Raw genomic sequence first — 24,688 nt, forward strand, 5'->3', positions numbered from 1 at the left:
TACTTACTTGAAGAAGCTTATATTTTGTGTGATTTTTTTTCCCTGTTGTCTATGATTTTAGGGCCACCCTAAGGCAAGCTAATGAATGCTAACACACGATTTCAGATTGGTGATCCACCAGCTAAATTCTAGGCATGGGCTTGTATATACATGCGTCTATTACATTTTTCTCTTATTTATTTAAAAGGCTAAGTGATGGGGCAAGTAGGGAGGGAGAGAAGGTAGGGAGCTAGAAAAGTGGGGGTGTACAGAAAGAGAGAATGAATCTTCACCTGCTGGTTTACTCCCCACAAGGCTACAATGACTGGCACCGGGTTGAAGCCAAGAGCCCTGCACTCTTGCCTGATCTCCCACGTGGGTGGCAGGGACCTAAGTACTTGAGCTGTCTCCTAGGCTTTAGCATTAGCAGGGAGCTGGACAGGAAGCACAGCAGCCAGGGTTGAACTGACACCCTGATATGGGATGCAGGCCTTGAAAACATCAGTTTAAACCTGGTGTAATGCAACAGCAGTCTCCAGAGCTTTAAAACCTTTCCTGGCACTGAATAGCGGGGGTATGTCCTCGACAATTTGTCAAGGCTTATTATTATTTACCTATCACCAATCTGTGTCACGCTTATGTGTAACCTGCATGGTTGCTGTGGGTCTGAGTGTTCGTTTAACTACTTTTCAAGGTGGCTCCTGCGCAGGCATATCATCCTCACCAGAGTAGTACATTTGTCACAACTGGTGAGCCTACACTGTTACACCATTGCCACCCACAATCCACCGTGTATGTCTAGGCCTTGTATGTTGTACTGAATTGGACAACTATTGAATAATACTTCTCTCATGATAGTTAGTCACTTACTGCCCTCAAACTCTTGTCCTCTCTGCTCTCCCTCTATGCTACCTGTTCATTCCCTCTAGCCCTTGGCAAATTCTCTTTTTTTTTTTACTATCTCCATAGTTTTGCCTTTTCTAGAATGCCATATCAGTGGAATCATACACTATGACCCCCTTTTTAGAGTGGTTTCTCTCCTTATTTTCATGCATTTAAGTTTCCTCTGTTTTGTTCTTTTTTTTACAGACCGCAGCTCTTTTTGTCGTTTTTGTTGCGGAGTGCTTTCTGTTGTCTGCAGGTGTCATCTGTGTATCTGTTCCCTTACTGAAGTGTGCCTTGGTCGCAGCCAGGCTTGGGCAGTCAGGAATTAAGTTACCATACACATTTGAATGTACTGTGCAGATTTTCTTGTGTGGGCACAAGCTTTTTAACTCCTTTGGGGTGCTACCCCAATTTTAGTACAGATATTTTGAAAACATTTATTTTTATTTATTTGAAATGTGGAGTTACAAATAGAAAAAGAGAGAGAGATCCTCTGACAGTCTCCTCTCCAAATGGCCACAACAGCCAGGGCTGGGCCAGGCCGAAGCAGGAGCCGGGAACTTTTCCTGAGTCAAGCACGAGGGACCAGGGGCCATTCTCCAGCACAGTGCTAGGTGCATTGGCAGAGAACTGGATCACAAACACAGCAGTGAGGACTTGGACTGGCCCCTACACGGGATGCCCGCACTGCAGCGCTTCAGGCAGTGGCTTAACCTGCTGCTTGACAGTGCCAGCCCTGGGGTTGTTATAGTGATCTCTGAATGCTGAAATCCACTTTCACTAAGTGACAAACCCAAGAGACTCCTGAGGAATTGACAAGATTTCATTTGTATCATAGAACTAAAATGTAGGAGTGCAAGCAGTTGGTTTTCGTGAAGTTATTTCTCAGCTTACAGCAATTGCCAGCCCTGCCTGAAGGCCCGACTTTCAAGTCTGTGCCGTATTAGGATTGTTGACTTCCCGAAGGCATGCATGCTGCTCTCTTAGGAAACACAGCAGCCCTTTGGAAGCCTGGACTGCTGTCCGGCTGAGTGAGGCCGATGGAAGCAGACTGTTTGGTGAGTGTGGATGACTGCTTCAGAGGCCACCAGGCTTCCTGTTGCTCGGTAAACATCGCAGGAAAGACAGGGGAAGCTGAGGGGAATCGGAAGTTTCAAGTACACCAGAGCAGTTCTTGGAGTTACTTTACTAGTATAAAATAGGGAAAACTAGTTGTGTGTGACCTTAAGGAGTCTTTTACTCTTGTCGTCTTGCCCTTATATAATCTTCCGTCTTCTAATTGGAAGTACTGCAACAATGAGGTAGTAAAAGTAAAATGTCTTTGAACTTCATCCTTTTTCCGCCCCTGTATCTTTATTTTCAGTGAAAGAACTCCAAATCTTTGGAGAATGGAAGAAATGAGAGCCAGGGTAGCAGAACAGTCTGCAGAGAAGATTAAACCATCAGTAACTCCATTTGATAAGTAGAATAAACCTTAAGGAAAAAGTAAATTTTCAAATGATTTCTCTTTAAATTATTTTATGTTTTCAGTAGGTATTGACAAAATCATTGCTATTTAGTCTGTGGGATGTTCTGCTCCTGGATTCTCAGTGTCTTCCACTTTCCAATCCACTGTGGAAACTGAAATTACAGTGAAAATGACATTTAAAGGCATCTGTAGTCTGTATTTTTCTATGAGAGAGCAAAGATCTTCCATATGCTGTTTTACTCCCCAAAAGGCCGCAACAGCCAGAGCTGGGCCAGGCGGAAGCTGGAAGCCTGGGACTCCATCCATGTCTCCCATATGGGTGGCAGGGACCTAAGTATTTGAGCCATCTTCTTCTGCCTTCACACAGTGCTTGTTTGCAGGATCTTGGGTTGGAAGCAGAGCCAGGACTTGAACCAGGCACTTGATATGGGATGTGAGGTCTTCACTGTTATGCCCATGCCTGCTCCTTCTTTACATTATTTATTTCTTTTCTTCTCAAGTGATTTTGCAGGTATTAAAGCACAGATTTAAATGTTGTTTATTGGGCCCGGCACGATGGCTCAGCAGGTAAATCTTTACCTTGCATGTGACACGACTCTTTTTGGACACCAGTTTGTGTCCTGGCTGCCCAACTTCCCATTCAGCTCCCTGTTTGTGGCCTGGGAAAGCAGTCAAAGATGACCTAAAGCTTTGGGACTCTGCATCCACATGGGAGACCTGGAAGAAGTTCCTGGCTCCTGGCTTTGGCTCAGCTTGGCTCCAGTCATTGCGGCCATTTGGGGAGTGAACCAGTGAATGAAGGACCTCTCTCTGTCTCTCCTTCTTTCTGTAAATCCACCTTTCCAATAAAAATTTAAAAATGAAACATTACTTACTAAAAGGTGGAGATTTTGAACTAGTTGGCTGACAATTAGATAATAATCTTGAGCTGGTTCATAAACAGTTCATTCATATGCAGTTGTAAGAAACAGTAGATTCCCTATGCCTCCTACCCAGTTTTACCCATTGTAATATCTTGCAAAACTAGGGCAAAGCCTCATCACAGCCAGGGCCTTGTCAGACAAGAGACAGAACATTTCCAGTCCAAGGGTCCTTCAGGGCGCCCCCTGCTGGCTGTGCTCCCTCTCCCACCTCACCTCTGACCCTGGACAGTCTGCTCTCCATTTCTTTCATTTGGTTTTAGAAATATGTCTCAAAAACAAACAAACAAAATAAAAAACAAAGACTCCAACAGTTGACCTCTGGCAAGAAAATACTATTTAAGACGCAAAGGACTGATGGCTTCTGAGGGGCCGAGGGGCAGAGATGAAGCCAGGTATGTATTTATTGGTGCCTATGTTTAATGTTTGGCGTTGTTTGCTGTTGCCTTGTGTTGCTGTGCCCTGAGACTCTGTGGAGTCCTGAAATCCGGATTACTGCAACAAGGCTTGCCAGGAAATGGGCCTGCCAAAAGCTGACGGATTTTTCCTGCCTGAATTACACTGCCTGCACAAGGCAGGCTGGGATGAGAGAGCCCTGAGTGGCAGAGGCTCTCTGGCCTTGCTCATTTCTAGTGGAATCAGGGGCTGTCTGTAGCTGCTGGGAGCTGTGGCACAGGTGAGGGCCAGGAAATTCTGTTACTGCCTGTCACTGCTGATGAGCACGGAAGCTATGAGCTGCTATTTTTTCCATCCCTGAAACTTCTCTGTGCTGTTGCAATGCTGCTTTTCCTTGGTCTTGCAACTAGGAGCTTCTAGAATGCCCCCAGACACTAGAGTTTAATTTTTGCTTCTTCTTTGCTTTTAGTGTAACTTAATTATCTGACACCACTATGGATAGAAAAGCCATAGCCATCATTAACTAAGCAGCTGTACTCTTGGAAGTTAGGAATCATCTGATGTTGACAGCTTCTTTGGGGTATTATGTTAACACTTGCTGTTATGTGTGTGAGGCTAGCCCAAGCATGTCTGTATTAGAACCCTAGGTAATAAATGTAGTAGAGAAGATATAGGAGGGAATTGCTTTTAAAAAATATTGAGTGACAGCCAGAGTTCATGCCCAAATGCCACCAGTGGCAAGGACTGGGCTGACTGAAGCTGTTATCTGGGAGCCTGGTCCAGGTTTCTCATGTAGGGGACAGGACCCAGTTATTCTAGCTGTTACCACTGCTTTCCAGGTCTGTACTAACAGCAAGCTAGAGTCAGGAGCATGAGCTAGGTCTTGAACCTAAATCATCTTAGAATATGTGTATTTTAATTGGCTTACCTAAAAGTTGATTTTTATATATTTGTATGGATTGAAATTCCTTATAATAGCCTTTCTTTGGCAATTCTTTATTACATTTCTTATGAAGAATTATTTATTTACTTGAGTTACAGAGATGTCTTCCGTTCATTGGTACACTCACCAGATGGTCACAATGACCAGGATTGGGTTGGGCCAAAACCAGGAACCAAAAGCTTCACATAGGTCTCCCATGTGGGTGTCGGGGGCCCAAACATTTGTGCCTCCTTCTGCTGCTTTTCCCGTGTCAGTAACAGGGAGCTGGATTGGAACTAGAGCAGCCAGGACATAAGCCACTGCCTGTGTTGGATGCCAGCAACAGGAACAGCAACTTTATCCCTTATACCACAATGCCAACTCTATTGCATAAATTAAAAATAAATTAGAGGGGCCCGGTGCGGTGGCGCAGTGGTTAAGGTCCTCGCCTTGCACGCCCGGGATCCCATATGGGTGCCGGTTCTATCCCTGTGGCCCCGCTTCCCTTCCAGCTCCCTGCCTGTGGCCCGGGAAAGCAGTCGAGGACAGCCCAGAGCTTTGGGACCCTGCACCTGTGTGGGAGACCCGGAAGAGGCTCCTGGCTTCGGATCGGCATAGGATCGGCCGTTGTGCTCACTTTGGGAGTAAATCATTGGACAGAAGAGCTTCTTCTCTGTCTCTCCTCTCTGTATATCCGCCTTTCCAATAAAAAAAATAATAATAAAAATAAATCTTTTTAAAAAATAAATAAATTAGAAATAAAATATCTATGGCAAGAAAATCAGTGTTTCAAAATAATATATAGCACCTGTTTAAAACATTTTATTTTCATTTCGTCTGAGATCTTCATATGCTGGTTTACTGCATAAGTTTCCACAGCAGCCAGAACTGGGCCACACTGAAGCCAGGAGCTTGGAACTCAGTCCAGATCTCCCAGATGGGTGTGACAGGTACCCAGGTGCTTGAATCATCATTTGTTGCCTTCTAGAACACACATTAGCAGGAGGCTGGAATCAGAAGTTGAGGTGGAACCCAAACCTAGGTACTCTGATAAGATATGAAATGTCCTAAGTGACGTCTCAGTGCTGTTCCAAATGTCCATCCCTAATTGTACTGTTGTAAATATTTTGTTATAAATGGTGATCTCAAGTTTCATAATAAAAACACTTGCTTCTTTGTGGATGTAAGCATTGATAAACACTGAGTCCTTGTTCTGCTTCCAGACCAGCTATTGCAGACCCTGGATGATGGCATAAGAACCTGGATCCTTTCCACTGAGGCGGGAGACCCGAGTAGAGTTCCTGGCTCCTGGCTTTGACCTGGTCCAGCCCCAACTATTGCAAGCATTTGAAGGGTATATTTGCAGATGGAAGATCTCTCTCAGTCTGTGCCTTCCCCATTTTTGTTCTGTTCATATTATGCCAATTTAAAATTAACAAGCTGATGAGTTGCCAAAACTTTCCGTGAACTATCTGAAATTTACTTAGCCAATTGAGCTGTGAAGAGAGTGGCACATAAGATTTTTGGTTTCTGGGAAATTTTTTTGTTTTTGATTTGTAATAAGGGGAACTATGTAAAGCTTGTTAGGATGGTAGGATTCCAATCTTTGTTATTTAATTATTATCATGTATACTGCGTGTGTGTGTGTGTGTATTTGAAGTTTTTCATTTTCAGTAAATGAGTTGCTTTTTTGTGATCTAGGCTCCTTCAACAGTTTCCCCTATGACAGGACTTCCAGCACCTGATCTTCAGCATTGTGTTGGATGATTCTTTATGCAAAAAAAAAAAAAAAAAAGGAAAACAGCTATGCTTTGGATTTTAGTTATTAAGCTACTGAGATGTTGTTATAAATTTTATTTATTATGCTTCAATAGAAACTGAAATTATTGTGCTTTTTTTAAAAAAAGCAGAGAGATCTTCCATATGCTACTTTACTCCCCAAATGCCCACAAGGACCCGATCTGCGCCTAGCTGAAGTTAGGAGCCTGTAACTCAGTCCAGGTCTCTGTGGGGCCGGACTCCAACTGTTTGAGCCAGTACCTGCTATCTCCTGGAGTCAACATGAGCAGGCAGCTGGATCAGCAGCCAGGCCTCAGCCTCATGTACTCTGCTGAGGAGTGTGGGTGTCTTAACCCCTCGGCCCATGCTGCTGAATAGTGCTGAAGAGACTACTAATCCTGGATGTGTTCTTTTTTGACTCAGAAACCTAATTATGTTGGAAAGGTAACACACCATCACTCAGTTTTAAATATAATAGGTTGTTTTGTCTAAGTAAAATGTATGTGCTGTTCTTAGATGAGGATGACAGGTACTATGTGGAGTTCTAGAATGAACCTTGAAATATAGTGTTACAGGACAGCTGCTGTTAATCTCTGAGGGAAGATGATGAGGTTGATTCTTGAAGTCAAGCAAAAAGTGGAAACTGGAAATTACACCACAGTTTAGAGAAACTCTGCTGGGGAAGCAGGGTCCCTGCAATCCTCCCTGACAGCAGAATCTGAAAGCAGAGAAACAGGATATTTGGGGCTGGGAGTCAGTAGACTAGTGACCAACACATGGAGAGGAAATGAGGTAGAGGCAAATTTTGACACTGAGTATTGAGCAAGGTGGCATGATTAAAATTTTGATCCAGCTCTACCACTAGCTAGAAAGTAAAATGAAGGAAATAAGTTGCTTAATGTCTCTGCATTTAGCTTTGATTTGTTTACTTCCACTTTGGGATCTGTCTAAAGAGTTCATAAGATAAATGTAAATCTTCTATCCAAATGTGCAACATCATTGTTAGCATAATTCTGAATGGTGGTATGCCAGAGGCCAGCTCCAGCTGAATTCGGAGCTCGGGAAGGGTGCGTGGTGTCGCCAATAAAGACAGACACGGGCACTGTCACTTGGTGCCCTCTTGTAACAACTCAAAAAGAAGCTGTCATTTTTATTTACTCAGACACATTACAAGCCTCTGCACAATCGTTTGATTGTTCTATTTTTACTTCGTGACTAAGTAGGTGTGCACAGATGTTTGATTATGTTATTTTTTACTTCATGATTGACCAGGTGCTCTTAAAGATAATTCTGTAAGTTACTATAATCAGTTTCTTTAAAGCAAGCCATTATTAATTCTTCAGAAGTAGCCGTTAGGTGACAGCCAGAACTCCAAGGCCAAGGCACAGATGGTTGCCTACTAGTCAGTAAAATATTTCTACTACATTTTATTTTCACAACTTATCTATCACTTGATGGGAGAAATACAACAAAAGAGAAATAAGCATAAAGTTCTAAGACAAAAGTTTCAAACATTAAATCCCCTTACTACTGCAGCCTCTACAACCTCATAAACAATCAAACAATAGTCCAAAATATATCTCTATAATGTTAATAAAATTTCCCTACATTTCCTCTAGTTAAAGAAAAATGAAAGCAGCTAAAACAACTACATTTTCTATGAGTAAAAAATCTAAAGAGTTGCAAGGACAGGCTAACCTTTAAGGTTGCTGTAACTATATTTTTTGCCATAGCAGTTTCTGCTCATATTCCCATCACTTCCATTAGTTTGTAAAATTCTTAGGAAGCCATTTCCCAGAAGATGTGCTGTATGTCTGGGCCAGATTTCAGGCAATTGGTAGGCACACAATAAGTTGTCCAGAAACGGCATGGGCTTAATTGTACTCCTGTGTGTTAATTGTCGAAGGCCCACTCACCAAGACATTATCAACAGCATTAACTCCCAAGCTCAAGTTGGTTGCAAAAGCCATCTCACAAGGGCAAACAACAATGCCTCAATAGATTACAGAATTCTTAGTGGGGTGCTTGAGTGTCCATGCAAAAAAGAGGTGAGACTGCATCAAAGTGGTCAGGGAGACATCCGCCAAGGCCTGCCGTGCAGCTGGAAGCTCCCCCAGGCCCTGCCAAACAGGGGAGCTGTTCTCTTCACACCTTTGTGTCATCCACACCTACTGCACGGACCCCAGCAGTGGTAGGTAGGCACTAAGCTGGGGTTGCGGGGGAAAGCAAATTTGAAAAAAAAGAAATATAGTGTTAGAAAATTGCTTTCTGATTTCTTAGTATCTTAAGTAGAAAGCTTCTGTTTGGGTTTTGAATTACTTGGGAAATAGCATTAATGCTGGTCCATCTAAAGAGAATCATGCAGCTGCCACCGAAAATCTAAACGCCACAAGGGAAAGACTTTGCAGGTTTTCAGTCATGGCTATTTCTAGTTCCTGGAATAGTTCCTGAAACAGAAAAGATATCCAGTACCTTTGTCATGAATGAATAGAGTGAATTGTAATCATGGAATAATAGACTGAGCAATTGTATGGGCCTTTTGACTTTTTTTGCAATATTTTCCTTGGGAATAGTGAGATTATGAATTTATTAGTTCTGCAAGTAAACAACTGACCTCACTATGGTGTCAGCTTTTCCTTTTTTAACTAAAATACCGGAGTATATCATAGAAAGAAGGTTTATTTGGCTTCATATTTGGAGGGTTGTGGTATGAGATGATTCAGCCCTGTTAGCATCTCCGAGAGGCTGGCAGTGGCAGAGCCTGTGGGACTGGTCACCTGCCATGGCAGGAGGCAGGGAGGGAGAGAGGCTGATGACAGACAGGGAACACGCTCCTCCTCTGCTCTGTATGGGATTTCTCCTCGTAATGTTGTAGCCTTGCAACCTGATCCAATCCAGTCACGGCCCAGAGGCCTCACCTGCATCAGTCATCTACTTACCCAGCCACCGTTCACATAAGACTTCGGGGTTTAAACAAACGTGTGTTTGGAGAGCCAAGTCCTGTTGAAAGCGAACATTCTGCCCCTGGCTGCTCAAAACTCAAATCCTTTTCACATACAAGATATAACTAGATGTCATTACAGTGTAAGTGACATTTTAAAATTATGTCCAGCTGCATTTCCCAGGTCATACACACACACACACACACACACATATATATATATAAACATACAGATGTGTATATGTAGGTATGTATTATTTAAAAAGGCATTTACTTGAAAGGCACGGTGACACAGAAGAAGATAATAGGGTAGAGAGAGAGAGATAGCTTCCATTCCCTGCTTCAATCCCCAAATGGCTGCAATAGCCAGAGCTGGGTCAGGCCCAAGCTGGGAGCCTGGAACTCTACATGGGTCTTCAACATGGTGGCTGGGGCCCAAGTGCTTGAGCCTTCTCTGCCTCCTTCCCAGGTGCATTAGCTGGGACCTGGATAAGCAGCAGAGCAGCCAGGGCTTGAACTGATGCTCCAACATGGATGCTGGCTTTGTAAACTGTAGCTTAACCGGTTGTGCCACAATGCTGGCCCCAGTTTTTGTGCTTTGTTTTGTTTTTTAAGGATTTCTTTTTATTTTTCTTGGAAAGGTAGATTTACAGAGAGAGGGGACAGACAGAAAAATCTCACATCTGTTGGTTCACTCCCCAAGTTGCTGCAATGGCCAGAGCTGCACTGATCTGAAGCCAGGAGCCAGGTGCTTCTTCTGGATCTCCCACATTGTTGAGGAGTCCCAAGGCCTTGGGCCATCATCTACTGCTTTCCCAGGCCACAAGCAGGGAGCTGGATGGGAAGTGTAGCAGCCAGGACACAAACTGGTGCCCATATAGGATCCCAGTGTGCTCTAGGCAAGGATTTAGCCACTTGGCCATCGTGCTGGATCCCCCAGATTTTGTGTATTTATAGATTAATGAGGTGCTGAGGAGGAGCCCAAATTGTAACACTCCTTTTTTTTTTAGGAGTTAGCTCCTTAGAATACTATAAGCAGGGTTTGGATGACAATTCATGGCTGGAGATTGGCACTGGGCAGGCTGGCAGGTGATCAGTGCCCTTCTGAGAGTGCGTGAGGCTGGGGAATGGGGAGGTTAGACCCACAATCACATTATAGTGGTGCTGCCACATATTTTATCTGTTCTCTGTTAACTTTTGCTGATTTCTTCTGTCCTGATTCAGTTGCCACTGCCTCCAGGACTTCTCTAATCTCTGAGCCTGGGGCTACGCATTGCCTCTGAGTGCTTTCAAGTCGATTCTGTAGTTATTTCCCTCATGGCACTGGCTATTGACCTTAAAAAAAATCCATTTTGAAAGGCAGAGGGAAAGAGGAGGACGGTAAGAAGGAGAGACAGGAAGATCTTCATCTGGTGGCTCATTCTCTGTCACAGTCAGGGCTGGGCCGCACCAGGCCACACCAAGCCAGGATCCCGCGTGGTGGCACAGATCTAAATTGAGTCACACACCTCCCGGAATATGCAGTAGCAGGAGGCTGGATTTGAGGGTGAGTATCCAGTACTCAAACCAGGCACTATGAGATGGGATGTCAAATCGAGACCTAACAGCTGTGACAAATGCCCACTTCCACAGTATTGATCTTTAGTGGTTTTTTTATATTTATCAGAAATGCCTTGTTAGCTCAACAATGCTGTGTGTTCTTCAGGGTCAAAAACTAGTGCTATATTTGCCTCTGCACTTCATATAGACAAGCATAGTGCTGACAAACAGCTGCTATTAATACATGCTGAATGAATGAATGAATGTATGGTTATGTTCACCATTCTTCAGTATATCGACTTGACTGGTTCTAAAACCATGTTGGTTCACCAGGGACAGACCTCTTTAGGGATCAGCCTCCTTGGTTATTCATGGGCAGGGTACACTCGGATATCCTGCACATTGCTGGCAGCTTTAATATTTTCCAATATTTGAGCATATTCAGAAGAAAATGATGAGGATTCTGGAGGAAATTCTAAAGTATGAGTCCAAAATATTTTGACTAGTGGTGGTAATACTGAAAGAATAATTTGGCCTTTTGTTTATACTATTTGTTGCCTGCTAATTTTCTGAACACTCAGCCATTTGAGTGGCTTACTTATGGTGCTTGCAGTTTCTGGTTCTTTTGCTTACATGTCTAAATCATTTTAGGACTGTGTTAATTCCCCTTTTATGGTGATTTTCAAGCAGTTGTTTATCGTGGATATTGTAGATGTGACCTAAGAGATAATTGTGTGATGATAGGACTAAGTGACCACTGAAGTTTTTGCCAAATGCTAATATTCTTCAATTTTGTGGTTAATAGCTTTTACTTTTACAACAACAAAAAAGTTGAAATTTAAGTTTGGATAGCACAATATTTATTTTTCTAAGCCCAGCTCTTCCCGTATTTAATGTCAGCACTGGAAAGCCACCAGAAATCTGTGTTTACCAAAACAATTGCCTTCCGTGCATGCAAAACTGGCTCTAGTAGGTGGCATGGACACTTGTTGAAACGGCTTGGGTGAAATCAATGTCTAAATGAGAAGAATGTCCAATTTAGAAGACTCGTTAATATCTTTTTTTAAATAACTGAAAAATCCTTTAACAATGTGAAATAGAATGTAGATGCAGAAAAATCACACAAAACAAGTTTGTGCTTTATGGAGTTAGCTGAGCATTGTTGAAACTGCTCTCGTATCAAAGTTCAGCCTTGCGGATCACCCCACAAGCTTCCCTAGGCCTCGGACCTATGATAGCCTCCCTTCCACAAACAAAGTGTACAGACTTTTATTTTAGTATTTTAAAAATAGTTATGGTACTTGAATAAGTATCTAAATATTCTACTTTCGTTTTGCCTTTAAACTATTGGAATTTGTAGCCCTCTTTTAGTCTCAGGCCTTCCATGCCTTTTTGCTCCTTGCAATAATGTGTTGAGCGTGTTGGTGTGTCTCTGACCCGTGGAGTTTCTGAGTGCAGACTTCACTGGTACTTCCGGCATTCGAGGCCTTGGCTGTGAAGAGCATGGCTCTTCAGGCCTCAGTCCTAAATGCTGCCCCTCCCTTTTACTCCCTTTTGTCCTTACCACACCTAGGTTAGGGATTATCTCCTTCTTATCTTTCAAAGCCTACCTGGAACATTCCTCCTAGAAATACCATGCCTTCTTTGGCAGATACATCCTTTTTTTTTTTTTTTTTTTTTTAATTATTTTTTCATTGGAAAGGCGGATATACAGAGAGAGGAGAGAGAGAGAGGAAGATCTTCCGTCCGATGATTCACTCCCCAAGTGAGCGCAACGGGCCGATACTATGCCGATCCGAAGCCAGGAGCCTCTTCCGGGTCTCCCGCACGGGTGCAGGTTCCCAAAGCTTTGGGCCGTCCTCCACTGCTTTCCCAGGCCACAAGCAGGGAGCTGGAAGGGAAGCGGGGCTGCCGGGATTAGAACCGGCGCCCATATGGGATCCCGGGGTTGCAAGGCGAGGACTTAACCACTTGCGCCACGGCGCCGGGCCCTGGCAGATACATCCTTTTCTGTAGTCTCCTGGTGCCTCTGCAAAGGCAAATGTGACATTCAGCACATTGCTGAAATTTTGCTGTCTTAAATACATGCGCGCACAAACACACACACACACACTTTTCTTTCGGGGTGAGAATTGCGCTCATACTGGAGTTTCAGCAAGGCGTTGGGAAACTGCAGAAAAGGACATATCTGTGGATGGGCTCAGGCATGGGTGGAAGCCTCCACCCACAGGTCCACCTTCCTCCTCTGGGAAGCCTCAGTGTGTGGTCAGGCAAGATTATCAAGAATAACCTTTTTAATGTTAACTGCAAAATAACCTTCACTGCGCCACCTGGGACTTGTAGCCTAGCCAGGAGGACCTTTTACAACTTTATCACAGTGCATTTTTTGCTCTTACCTCTGAGCTCCCTCCACCCTGTTTTTAGCCTTTGAGAATCTTCTCTCTCCCCTCTCCACCCCCTGCCATGTTAGCATTCCTGAGAGTTTAGTAAATTGTTCAGAATAGTTGTTCTGTCTACTACAACCTTTTTTCCTCCAGCATTCAGTTTGTCAGTTTGCTATGTGATTTTATTTTCTGAAATGTGTGGAAAATTCTGTTTTGCACTAGTCATGTGTAAATTGAATATAAACATTTCATTTCCCAGCTTGAAGCATTTTGTACGTAGAATCACTTTAAGAATACTGTCCCAAATCATAGAAAATTGATTTTGTCTTGAGCTTATGCCTTTGTTATGTTCTGAGAGCCAGTGGCCTTTTACAAATATCAAGTTTTACAAATAAGAGTTTTACAAATATCGAGTGTGGTCATTTTCTCATATCTTTCCTCTAACATGGAACAGTGATGATAGAACTCACGTGAATGTAACTAGGTTTAATTTCACTGTTTTAGACTGTCCAGGTGCCTAGACACTGCCTGAGATTTCACGTTGTGTAGAATCAGCAAAGTGGAACTCTGGATGTTAACATGACTTTTATACCCTTCACTACATTGCTACCAACACCTGATGAACTTTGATTAGCTTTGTGATTTCATAATAAAAAATAACTTTTATTAAGGAAGGTTTCAAAAACCTTCAAAAATAAGGTCTACAGACATGTGTCAACAAGATTCACACTTTGCTTTGCTTGATATTGTCCCTTTTCATTGAGAAATTCCCTTTCTTTCCTTGAATTCATGAATGTGATTATTTTCATGGTCATGTTTAATATGGCACAAAAACAGTGCTTTATTTTTTTATATGCAATTTTTATTTTTTTATTACATCTGATTTTATAACAGTTTCATAGGCTCTGGGATTCCCCCAACCCCTTCCTGTACCCCCCCCATGGTGGATTTCTCTACCTTGTTGCAGTATTACAGTTCAAATCCAATCTTCATTCTTTCATTGCAAGCATGTACCATGCATAGAGTCCAGCATCTTATTGTCCAGATTAGTTCAATAGTTTCTTGGGGAGACGATCTCTGGTCTGAAGGCAGAGCTGGTAGACTATCATCCCGACCAATTAAAAGCCACAACATAACACCAACAACTGAAAAACAATGCTTTATTATAGATTGTTTTAAAGTTCTGGAAATGCTAATATTATGTTCTTATTGTAAAAGTTATATACCAAGAAAAAAAACTTTAGAAACCAGAAAGTGGATGAAAGTCAAAGACCACTTTTATTCCATCATTACCAAATTACTGTCAACTCTTTAGAAATATTTCCTGCCCTTACATATATATATTCAAACATACAAATTTTATATATTTTTATAAACTTTTTAAGAGATTTACTTTTTAATTGGAAAGTCAGATTTACAGAGAAGGAGAGACAAAGATCCTCCTTGTGCTTGTTCATTCGCCAAGTGGCCACAACAGAGCTGAGCTGATGTGGAATCAGGAGCCTCTTTCAGGTCTTCCATGCAGGTGCCGGATCCCAAGGCTTTGGGCCATCCTTGCCTGCTTTTCCAGGCCACAAGCAGGGAGCTGGATGGGAAGTGGAGCTGCTGGGATTAGAACCGGCACCCATATAGGATCCTGGCGCGTTCAAGGCGAGGACTTTAGCCACTAGGCCAGTGTGCCGGGCCTAAAGTCCCAAATTTCCAATCCTGCAAATATTTAAATAATACTTAACTGAAAAATACTGGTATATGTATTACTTAATTTAAGTCTTTATAAGTGCCTATATAGAAGGATGGGATGTTGTTGTGCCAGTTTTTTGAAACCCCCAGATAATCATCAAGTCTGAAGTTGGTGCTGAGGCAAAAAGGTGGTTTATTCAGGTTAGCCTAGGTCTCCCAGCCACCTCCCCCAGCCCAGCATGGCTGGGCGGGGGAGGGGCAGCCGCAGCCGAGGCTGCAAGGATCCACAAGGAGGACCAAAGAAGCGCGAGCCAGAAGAGCCAAGGGAGCCCAAGCCCCCCAGTTCTTATACATTTCAGGCTATTAATTATACAGTCATGACTTAGCAGGCTTCTATTGGTGGGTTTGAAACAAGCAACTTTCAAAAAGTACAAATTGATAAGCTATAGGGCTGTGAATCTTATCAAACACCAGGTACCTCCTTCCTGAGGAGTGGTCTGCCTACGTGACCTGCCAGGTGTCCTGCACGTAGGTGTCACGTAGACTATCAGGCCTGGAGTTCACACAGCCCCCAGCCAAGCCATTAAGGCAGAATCACAAAAGGCAGAAAACGCCTAGGTTCTTCAATGTAATGGGCAATGGATGTAATGACAAGGTTTTGAGAAGTCTGGCAACAATTATCTTGACATAACAAAGAATTGCCTAAATGTATGTGACCTCAGTGCTTATTTTCTCTGTGACATCTGTTAGCCAATATACAGTTGGGGAACGTTGTACTAGGCTGGTGAATGCAGCCCTCTGTGGAGCACAATAGAACTATGACTTCATTTTTCTTTCAGTGAGTTAAATAATTATTTGTCCATATTGCATTAGTATCATAATCAAGTAATAGCTTTGTTTAATTTTCATCTGATCTGCTTAATGTTGGTAGTGTTGGGCACCAGGTCATTCTCCTCAGGAACATATATTTCTGAGAACATTTCACCGTGTTGTATAAACAAAGTAAGTGTAAGAGCACATGTGTTCATGCGGCATAGATCATTTCACTAAAATTGATTATACATAAAAAAGGAGGATAAATGTAGTGGTATTGTATTGAACCAAACCTAGAGATAAGGTATATAAAAGTCAAGGAAATGCAGCCCAAAGATCATCATGAACAATTAGATTGTAACTAATTTGTGAGCAGTTGATTAAAGATGACTTTGGGAGAATTTAAAACTAACGTGGCAACATTGTGGGTATTCTTATAAAAGGCTTACATTACTGTGTATTTTTAAAATATGTCCATTTTTCAAGAAATATAAACAGTTAACACATCTTAGGGGAGGCTAACTGTCTGACAAAGGAAATGATTTTGCTCCCCTTACCGTGGGGCATGGCATGATGAGGGAGCCCGGGCAGTGATGTTCCACAGCTGTTTAGCGGACACCTGCCCTAGCCTTTGTCCCCACGGCCTCGCCCGTCCACCAGAATGGATTAGCTGGTTGGCCTTGCATCTGGTCTTTACACATATATGTGCTTCAGAAAGTTTATGGAAATTTTAATTAAGTTTATTTTGGTTCAAAATATCTTGAAATCTGTGCATCATGTTTTCTATATTATGAGTTTTCCATAAACTTAAAAAAAAATGTTTGAAAGAAAAAAAAAATACAGAGAGCTCTCAACTGCAAGTTTACCCCAAAGGCCAACAACTAAGGCTGGGAGTTGGGGTCTCAATGGAAGTCTCTGGGGTGGAGGGTAGGAGCCAGCTGCTAAAGATATTGCTGGTACATTCCATGGTGCCCTTTAGCAGGAAGCTAGGATCGGGAGTGAACCTTACACCCAGGAAGGGTAGTCCATTGTGCCTGTCTCAAAGAACTTCACTGCTAGACCAAATTCTTGCCCACTTGGACTTTTAAAAGTCCTCTTGTGTTGCATAGGTACTTGGGAGATGACTCTTTTTCTCTCTGGAATTACCAAGGTAATTTTTCCTGTATTGCTTACAGTCAAATTGCAACTTCAGGCGGAAGAGAGAGGAGTTGTGTCCATCAAAGGAGTGTGTGCAAACCGTTACCTTGCTATGAAGGAAGATGGAAGATTGCTGGCTTCCGTAAGTAATGCTTTCTTTTTTGTAGTTTTTTTTCTGTTAGCTTCTAACACCAACATTGGCATTTATTAAATCTTTATCAAGGATTTTTACATGTTATATTAATGAAATTCCAAAATCATCCTATAAAACAAAGTATTCTCTTTATTTCACAGATGCAAAAACTAAACTTTTGAGAGAGTAAAATAGCCCAGAAAATATATTTGATATGAGATACAGACTAGATTGGATATGGGATAGTGTTAATTTGAAATATTAGTTTCAAATCACTGCATTTTAACAATTTATTTATTCATTTTTTGTTTTTAAGATTTATTTGTTTCACTTGAAAGAGATACAGAGAGAGGGAGAGACAGATCTTCCATCCAATGGTTCACTCCTCAAATGGCTGCGATAGTCAGAATTGGGCTGATCCAAAACTGGGAGCCAGGAGCTTCTTCCAGGTCTTCCACATGAGTGCAGGGTTCCAAGGTCTTGGGCCATTTTTCACTGTTCTCCCTGGCCATTAGCTGGGAGCTGGATCAGAAGTAGACCAGCAAGGATTTAAACTGGTACATGGACCACAGGCAGATGTTAGCCTTCTCTACCAGCATCTGGTTCCTTGAAGATGCAGGACAAGCATCACATTGATACCTTTTTATATATGTTTTGTCAACCTCATGTGGATGAAGGTTCACTATTTTTTATTTTTTGTTTTTACCCCTATGGTGGACTGTACCTAAGGGGATACATAATGGAAGTGTAGCGGACATTAATATGTTCATAGGTGGAAATAAAGAGAAGTGTGTCCTCTTGTATGCAGTATAAGGATGGACTCACAGTGAAATGGCTGATAATCTCCTGCATTGTTGGGAGACACCTCAGTGGTAGCATGATGGACTGGTGAGAACTCACGAAAGACACCCATTGTAAGATTGGAGGGGAGAAGGGTGGGGAGGAGAGGGAACTTGGGGAGTGGGAAGGGAGACCCCGTGCCTATTAAAAAATAAATGCATAATAACTATAGCAACTCAAAAAATTGTTTATAAATTTTTTATTTGAAAGGCAGAGTGACATAGGGAAGGAGAAAAAGCGACATCTTCCCTATGCTGGTTCACTCCCCAAGTGACTGCAAAGTCAGGTCTGGGCCAGGCTGAACCCAGGAGCCAGAAATTTCATGCTGGTTTCACACATGGGCAGCAGGGGCTCTATTACCTGAGGTTCTGCTGCTACCTTTTCAAGTGCTTAAACACGTAACTGGCTGGAAAGCAGAGTAACTGGGATGGGAACTAGCCCTCATTGTGAGATACTGGCTAAACTAGCTTACTTCTCTGGACCACAGTAGTGCCCCCCATCACTGCATTTTACCATACAAAATTAATTGCTTATAATTTATATTTATTTGAGGGGCAGAGAGATAAAGACAAACATATACCTCTATGTCTATCTCTGTCTCATATTTGAAATTGGCAGGAATCTTGAGTCAGGGAGCAGAGTTGTATATAAAGCCAGATATTCTGATTCCAGAGTTGAACATCTTAACTCCTAGACTAAATTCCTGTCTGATTGCCAAACTATTAACTGCCTTTTAAAAAAATGGATTATTATGTTTTCAGAATTGTGGAGAGATCAGTGAGGATCGAAGCATTAAGTTTGGATGATGCATTTTAAAATTTCTCCTTTAGGATTTGACATGTGAACATGGTTGAGAATGTGGGCTTTTAACCTCGATGCAGATGCTGGCTTTACCATTTATTTAGCTTTCTCAGACAAATTATTTTGAATTGATTCTCTTACCTGTATATTAGAAACTAGTGATCTTATCTCATTGGCTGTTATATCAAGTGTCCTTGTGAATGTCCCACACATAATGGACCCATGTTGGTATGCACAAATTCATTGTAGAAAGGGATCTTTTTTTTTTTACATTTTGTTGTGGTGAATCAAGGCTGTAGTTCCTGGCTAATAGTCTCTCTACTAGTACATGCTTCCTGCCAACTTCATGCCTGTCCAGCATGCACAGTGTAGAACGTAAAAAGGGATAGAAGACACAGTTCCTGTCCCTGTCTACTTGGGGGAGGTGTGTGTGTGTACTGCCTGGTACTGCAGTGCCAGGGACCAGTTCTATCCTCTCTCAAACAGTTCCCACAGAAAGAGTCTTCAGTAGTGTTTTGAGTTATTTAAATAATTTTTGAGTTTAATTTTTCTGAATCAAGGCTTTTGACTTTCTGAAGATGCTGAAACAGAAAACAAAATGACATTTCAGCCATTCTTTTTCTTTTTTAAAAATTTTTTTTACATTTTATTATTATTATTATCATTTTATGATACAGTTCCATAGGCTTCTGGTATTTCCTTTATCCCAGGTCCAATACCTTCCCCCCCCAATTCCTCTATATCATTACTAAAGTATAGTTCTTCATACACAGTCATATGTCCATCATTGCGGGCATGGACAATGGCAGAGAGTCCAGCATCCTATTGTCAAGATATAGTGAACAGTTTCACTGGAAGTCCATTTTTGTCTGGAAGTAGAAATGCAAACTACATTGTATCCTCACATCTGGATGTAAGTCTTTGTTTCACAGCTACTGTGCATCCCCTCAAATGAAAAGTCATAATACAAAATCAACAATAGAAAGAAAAATAGAAACTTACAATTGATTCTGTGACAGATTTGTGTATTTTTATATTATCAATTTACACTGATTTTGTAGGATAAATAACAAGTCTGGGTATGGTGACTCTCAAAAATAGCTTCAAGAATCCTCTTCAGCAACAGCCAGTGGAGCTAGCGTTGTAGAATTAAGCCACCATCTCTGATGTCTGTATCCCGATACATGGGTGCCAGTCCACGTCCTGGCTGCTCTACTTCTGACCCGGGTTTCTGCTAATGGCCTGGGAAAAGCAGCAGAAGATGGCCCAAGGGCTTGAGCCCCTGCAGCCATGTGGGAGATCCTGATGAAACTCCTGGCTTTGGTCTGGCTCAGCTCTGGCCATTGTGGCCATTTGGAGAATGAACCAGCAGATGTTAGATCTCTCTATCTCTATTCTGTAACTTTGACTTGCAAATAAATCATCGAAAAAGAAAAGCCAGTAGTTACATCAGGTTTATTCAACTGAATGTCAAAGGATTTCTTCTGTTAATGAGTCATAATTCTGGGAAACAGAATAATGTTTTGATATTTATAATAACATGTAAAGGTTTTGAGAAATTAGTTTTAAATTTTGTGTTTGTTTATAGCAGTAAGAAATGTTCAGTAAGAGCATTGTGGTGTAGAAAGGGAAGTGATTAATCTAGAACTGAGGGAGATGACCCATGAAAGTAGGGTTTTAAATTTTTGCTTGCTTACTTCAGAGAGACAGAAATACTGCATCAGCTGCTTCACTCAATGCCTACAACACCCAGAGCTGGGCCGGGCTAACAGGTGTGGGAAACTCAACCCAGGTCTCCTAGAGCGGACACAGAGGTGCAAGTACTTGAGCCATTACCGTTATCTCCTAGGGGCACATTGGCAGGAATCTGGAACCTAAGACCAGCCCTTGAACCCAGACACTCCACTCTGGGGTGCGGCTGTGCCACGTGTCATCTTGAGGGTTGATTATTTCATGTGAAAGACATTGTGACAGGGAGAGAAAGACAGCAGGGAGTCTTGCATCCTCTGCTTTGGTCCTCAAATGGTTGCCATTTTAATCCACAAAGAGGAAGTAGTTCATCAGGCAGTTAGGGAATGTAAGAAATGGAGCGAAAGTGTATATAATTCTAGACATAGAATATTCGAAGGCTTGGCTGCAGAAAACTGCTTGAGGTGTCTGGAGATGAGTTCTGGCAATGACTGCTAGGATAGAAAGGACCTAGCAGAGTGCTGTTATTTGCAATTAAATAGTTTTAGAAGTGAAGTCAAGGGCCTAGCACAGTAGCCTAGTGGCTAAAGGCCTCGCCTTGCATATACCAAGATCCCACATAGGCGCCAGTTCGTATGCTAGCTGCTCCACTCCCTTCCAGTTCCGTGCTTTTGGCCAGGGAAAGCAGTCAAGAATGGTCCAAAGCTTTGGGAACCTGTACCTGTGTAGGAGACCTGGAAGACATACCTGGCTTCAGATCAACTCAGCTCTGGCTGTTGCAGCCACTTGAGGAGTGAACCAGCAGGTGGGAGATCTCTGTATGTGTCTGTTCTCTCTCGGCAAATCTGACTTTCTAATGAAAAAAAAAAACACTTAAAAAAAATGGAAGTGAAGTCTAGGGTAAGGTCAAAGATGGCTCCTAGTTTTCTGGTTTTGATGAGAAGATAGAGAAGGGGCTGTGGGGAAAGAGCAAGTTTTGGGGAAGGTGAGAAGTGCTAAGTTGTCTGTCTTTAGTTTGTCTCAGGGAAAGTCAGGTGAGGATGATGACTAAGCAGTTGGGATTATAAATTTGGCACTTAGCAAAGAATTCTTTGCTGCTTTATAGATTTGGCTATCAGCAGCCTTTGGGTGATAGTTAGTAAGGGGAATGGCTGAGTTTTCCTGGGTAAAAAATACAACTCTAGAAGACTCTTCATGACTTTCATTTCAACTCTGCTGTTTTCCTTGTTTTCTAGCAGTGTGTTGTCACATCCAGAAGTGAGGTAATACTTTGGGAATATACCAGAGTAGTATTTAAAATATTTCCCAGAACGATAATTCAAGAGGTAGTTTTGGATGACCTTGATATTGTGGTGGAATGAAGAAGAAGGGTTTCCAGCTTTGCCCTTTTCACCCTGGAATGTGACAAATCACTATGATTTTTCTAGCAACAGTGGGAGTGCTAGGAGGAAAAAGAAAGGAGATGCACAAGTGTGCTTGTTACAGTTAAGGACAACATTGGTAAAATGGTCCTAAAGCTCCAGACTTTTCTGTACCTGATTTATCTGGCTCAGTGAGTGCCGCACATCTGAAAATCAGCAGAGCATCTGAAAACTGAACCATTGTCTTACTCTTTTTTGTTCTTTTTTTTAAAGACATATTTATTTATTTGAAAGAGTTAGAGAAAGGGAGAGGTAGAGATAGATAGAGAGAAAGAGAGTGAGTGAGTGCATGCGTCTGCCTCCCATCTCCACCTGCTGGTTCACTCACCAGATGGCTGCAGTGACTGGGCACAATCAGGAGCTTCTTCCTGATCTCCCAGGGGGTGCAGGGGACCAACCACTTGCTTCATTTTTCACAGCTTTCCCAGGTACATTAACAGTGAGTTGAGTTGGAATTAGAGCAGCTCGGACTTGAACTGACACCCATATGGGATAGGGTTCCCGTTGACTCATTTTTGCAGAATTCTCTGCCCATTAGAATTCAGAGTTACAACTTTTTTTCCCCCTGCAAACAGGTATTACACCTCTAAAGGATTTTATCTGTACCATCACAAACAAAAAATGCTCAAAAATAATGTTTTCTAGTTCCTTCAAAAAGCAACTTTTGTAAGATTACTGTCATAGCATTTTATTTACTCCAACATATGTTTCTGCCTTTAAGATGTATGTTAACTTGCTTGATGCAATAAGAATTAATTTAGCAATCTTAGAAACTTATCACAGCTCTCTGTAGAACAAAGCCACAGCTGTTAAGCATAAATTACAAATTAAGGGTCAGTCTGCTTTGTAAAATGGGACTGGCCAAGATACAGTGGTTGTAACTATGTATGTATGCTCCAGCTCCCATCCTGGACCTCACTCCTGCCAAGTGCATGAATTAGTCTGTAGTTTTGCAATCCAGTGTGTGTGGCTTGCTGCCATGCATCTTTGGCAGCCATCCTGCCTCTTTTAACCTGGTGGTTGGAGGAGGGACTCCGGGGAGGAGGGGAACTGTATTAATCTCAAAGAAGGTAGTGCCCCCAACTCAGAGCTTGAAGATGTAGGGTGTTTCAGGGAGTTATGTATTTCCGACCCAGAGCCATCCACGTCTCTGTCAGCAGTAACTGACAAGTCCAGGAATCTGATCAGTAGCTATCATTGAGGATGCAGTTGTGCCCTGTTACCTGGAGAAACTGGACTTTATGAAGTTGCACTTGCTAAAGTCATAAAACTTCTCACGCCTTTTCTGCCTTGCCCCATTTCAGGCTGGTATATTAATGGCACATCCCTGGGTACCTCTGCATCTGAATCTGTCATTTCTGCAGTGATTTGAAAACATGCCACTTTCCTCTCAGAAAGAATGCCTTGGCTCCATGAAATATTTTGTGTCTAACAGTCATGTTAGATTGATTATTTCCAGAGTATAAAACTAATCTATGTACTTTTCTTTCCTGTGCATATAGTAGTGGCAAGAGCTAGGAAATATGCAAGCTCAAGCAGTAACTATATTTATGTGCCAAAGTCTATATTTGGAGGTTGAAATAGAGTAGTTCTTTAATACACAACAGATTCCCTGCTCAGTTCCATAGCAGGACAAGTCTTGTTGCTATGAGCAACAGAAGCCCAGGACAAATATTAGGATTTATGATTTCTTAAGGGCTCTAAAATTGTAGATTTTTTAAAAGTTACATAAAGTGAATCTAATTGTGGTTTTAAGTTTAAAACCTCAAACTGTTAAAAAGTGGTAAAACAGAATTTAGTCTTTATTAGGTAATTGCATGTTTTATCTATAATGGTATAGATTGTGTTAGCCTGAACAAAACAGCTCGGAATTAGAAGGTAACTTGTGTTCATCTGCAGTAGCGAAATATGAAAAAAAATTGTGGTCTGTGGATATACAGTTAAAGTTAAAAGTATATGACTGTTTACTCACAGAATAACAATGGTTTGGGAGCTACAATAAGTTAAGTAAAACATGTTGAGGGCTCAGTTATCTGCATTGACAAGCTATACTGATCAGACATGTTATAAAAATATAATATTGAAGGCCTGGCACAGTAGCCCAGTGGTTAAAGTCCTCAGCTTGCATGTACCAGAATGTCATATAATCACTGGTTTAAATCCCAGCAACCCACTTCCATCCAGCTCCCTGATTATGGCTTGAGAAAGCAGTTGAGGACAGCCCAAAGCCTTGGGACCCTGCACCCACGTGGGAGACCTGGAGGAGGCTTCTGACTCCTGGCTTCAGATCAGCACAGCTCCGGAATAGGAATATGTATCATTTTTTAAAGATAAAATGCTAACTAAATGTAAAACTTACTGCTTAATAAGAATTACTGTTTTTATAATCCAACATTAAAAATTTTATACAACCTATTTATAAGATTTAGAAAAGAATTACTTTTAACTTTTTATAATTTCTGTGTTTTATTTGTTCTGAAATACTCAGCCTTGATACTTACATCATGCCTGTTTTTAATTCTCAGAAGTGGTGTAAGCAAAAGCATTTTTGGATTACTATTGAGCAAACTCCTCTATGAGCCAAAACTACAAAATCAAAGTACTGTAAAAGAATAAACAACCCAGAAAACAGACCAAGGGGAAGTGGCCATAAGGTTCAGATCTAAAATTGAGCACTGGGCTGGGACTCTGGAACCAATACAGAGAGGATAGTCAGGGTGGTGGGCAGGGGAGAAATGAGGGAAGTGAAAAGACCCGTACTTATTTTTAGTGTAAGAAAAAGTGGTGGGGGAAGGGATGGCAGGGGAAATCGCCCAGCTAACTCAGTCTTAGTTTACATATGAGGAAAGCAAAGCCAGAGAAGTGAAGCACTCGGTACAGGATAGTTAGGGATCAAAGCAAGCTTGCATCCAGACTTCCTGACCTACAAGAGATTTGTCAAGATGCCCAGTAAGGATAGTC

At 41.9% G+C, this 24,688-nt stretch overlaps 1 protein-coding gene across 1 annotated transcript in view; it reads left to right on the forward strand.

Moving 5' to 3' along the window:
* Positions 1-24,688, forward strand: part of FGF2 (fibroblast growth factor 2) — a 63,235-nt gene that overhangs the window by 29,459 nt on the left and 9,088 nt on the right. The window contains 1 exon segment of the mRNA XM_040967385.1: positions 16,882-16,985. Coding sequence (XP_040823319.1) covers positions 16,882-16,985 — 104 coding nt within the window.

This window comes from Ochotona curzoniae, unplaced genomic scaffold, assembly GCF_017591425.1.
Source record: "Ochotona curzoniae isolate NIBS_2020 unplaced genomic scaffold, NIBS_Ocur_1.0 scaffold_4506, whole genome shotgun sequence".
Lineage (NCBI taxonomy): Eukaryota > Metazoa > Chordata > Mammalia > Lagomorpha > Ochotonidae > Ochotona > Ochotona curzoniae.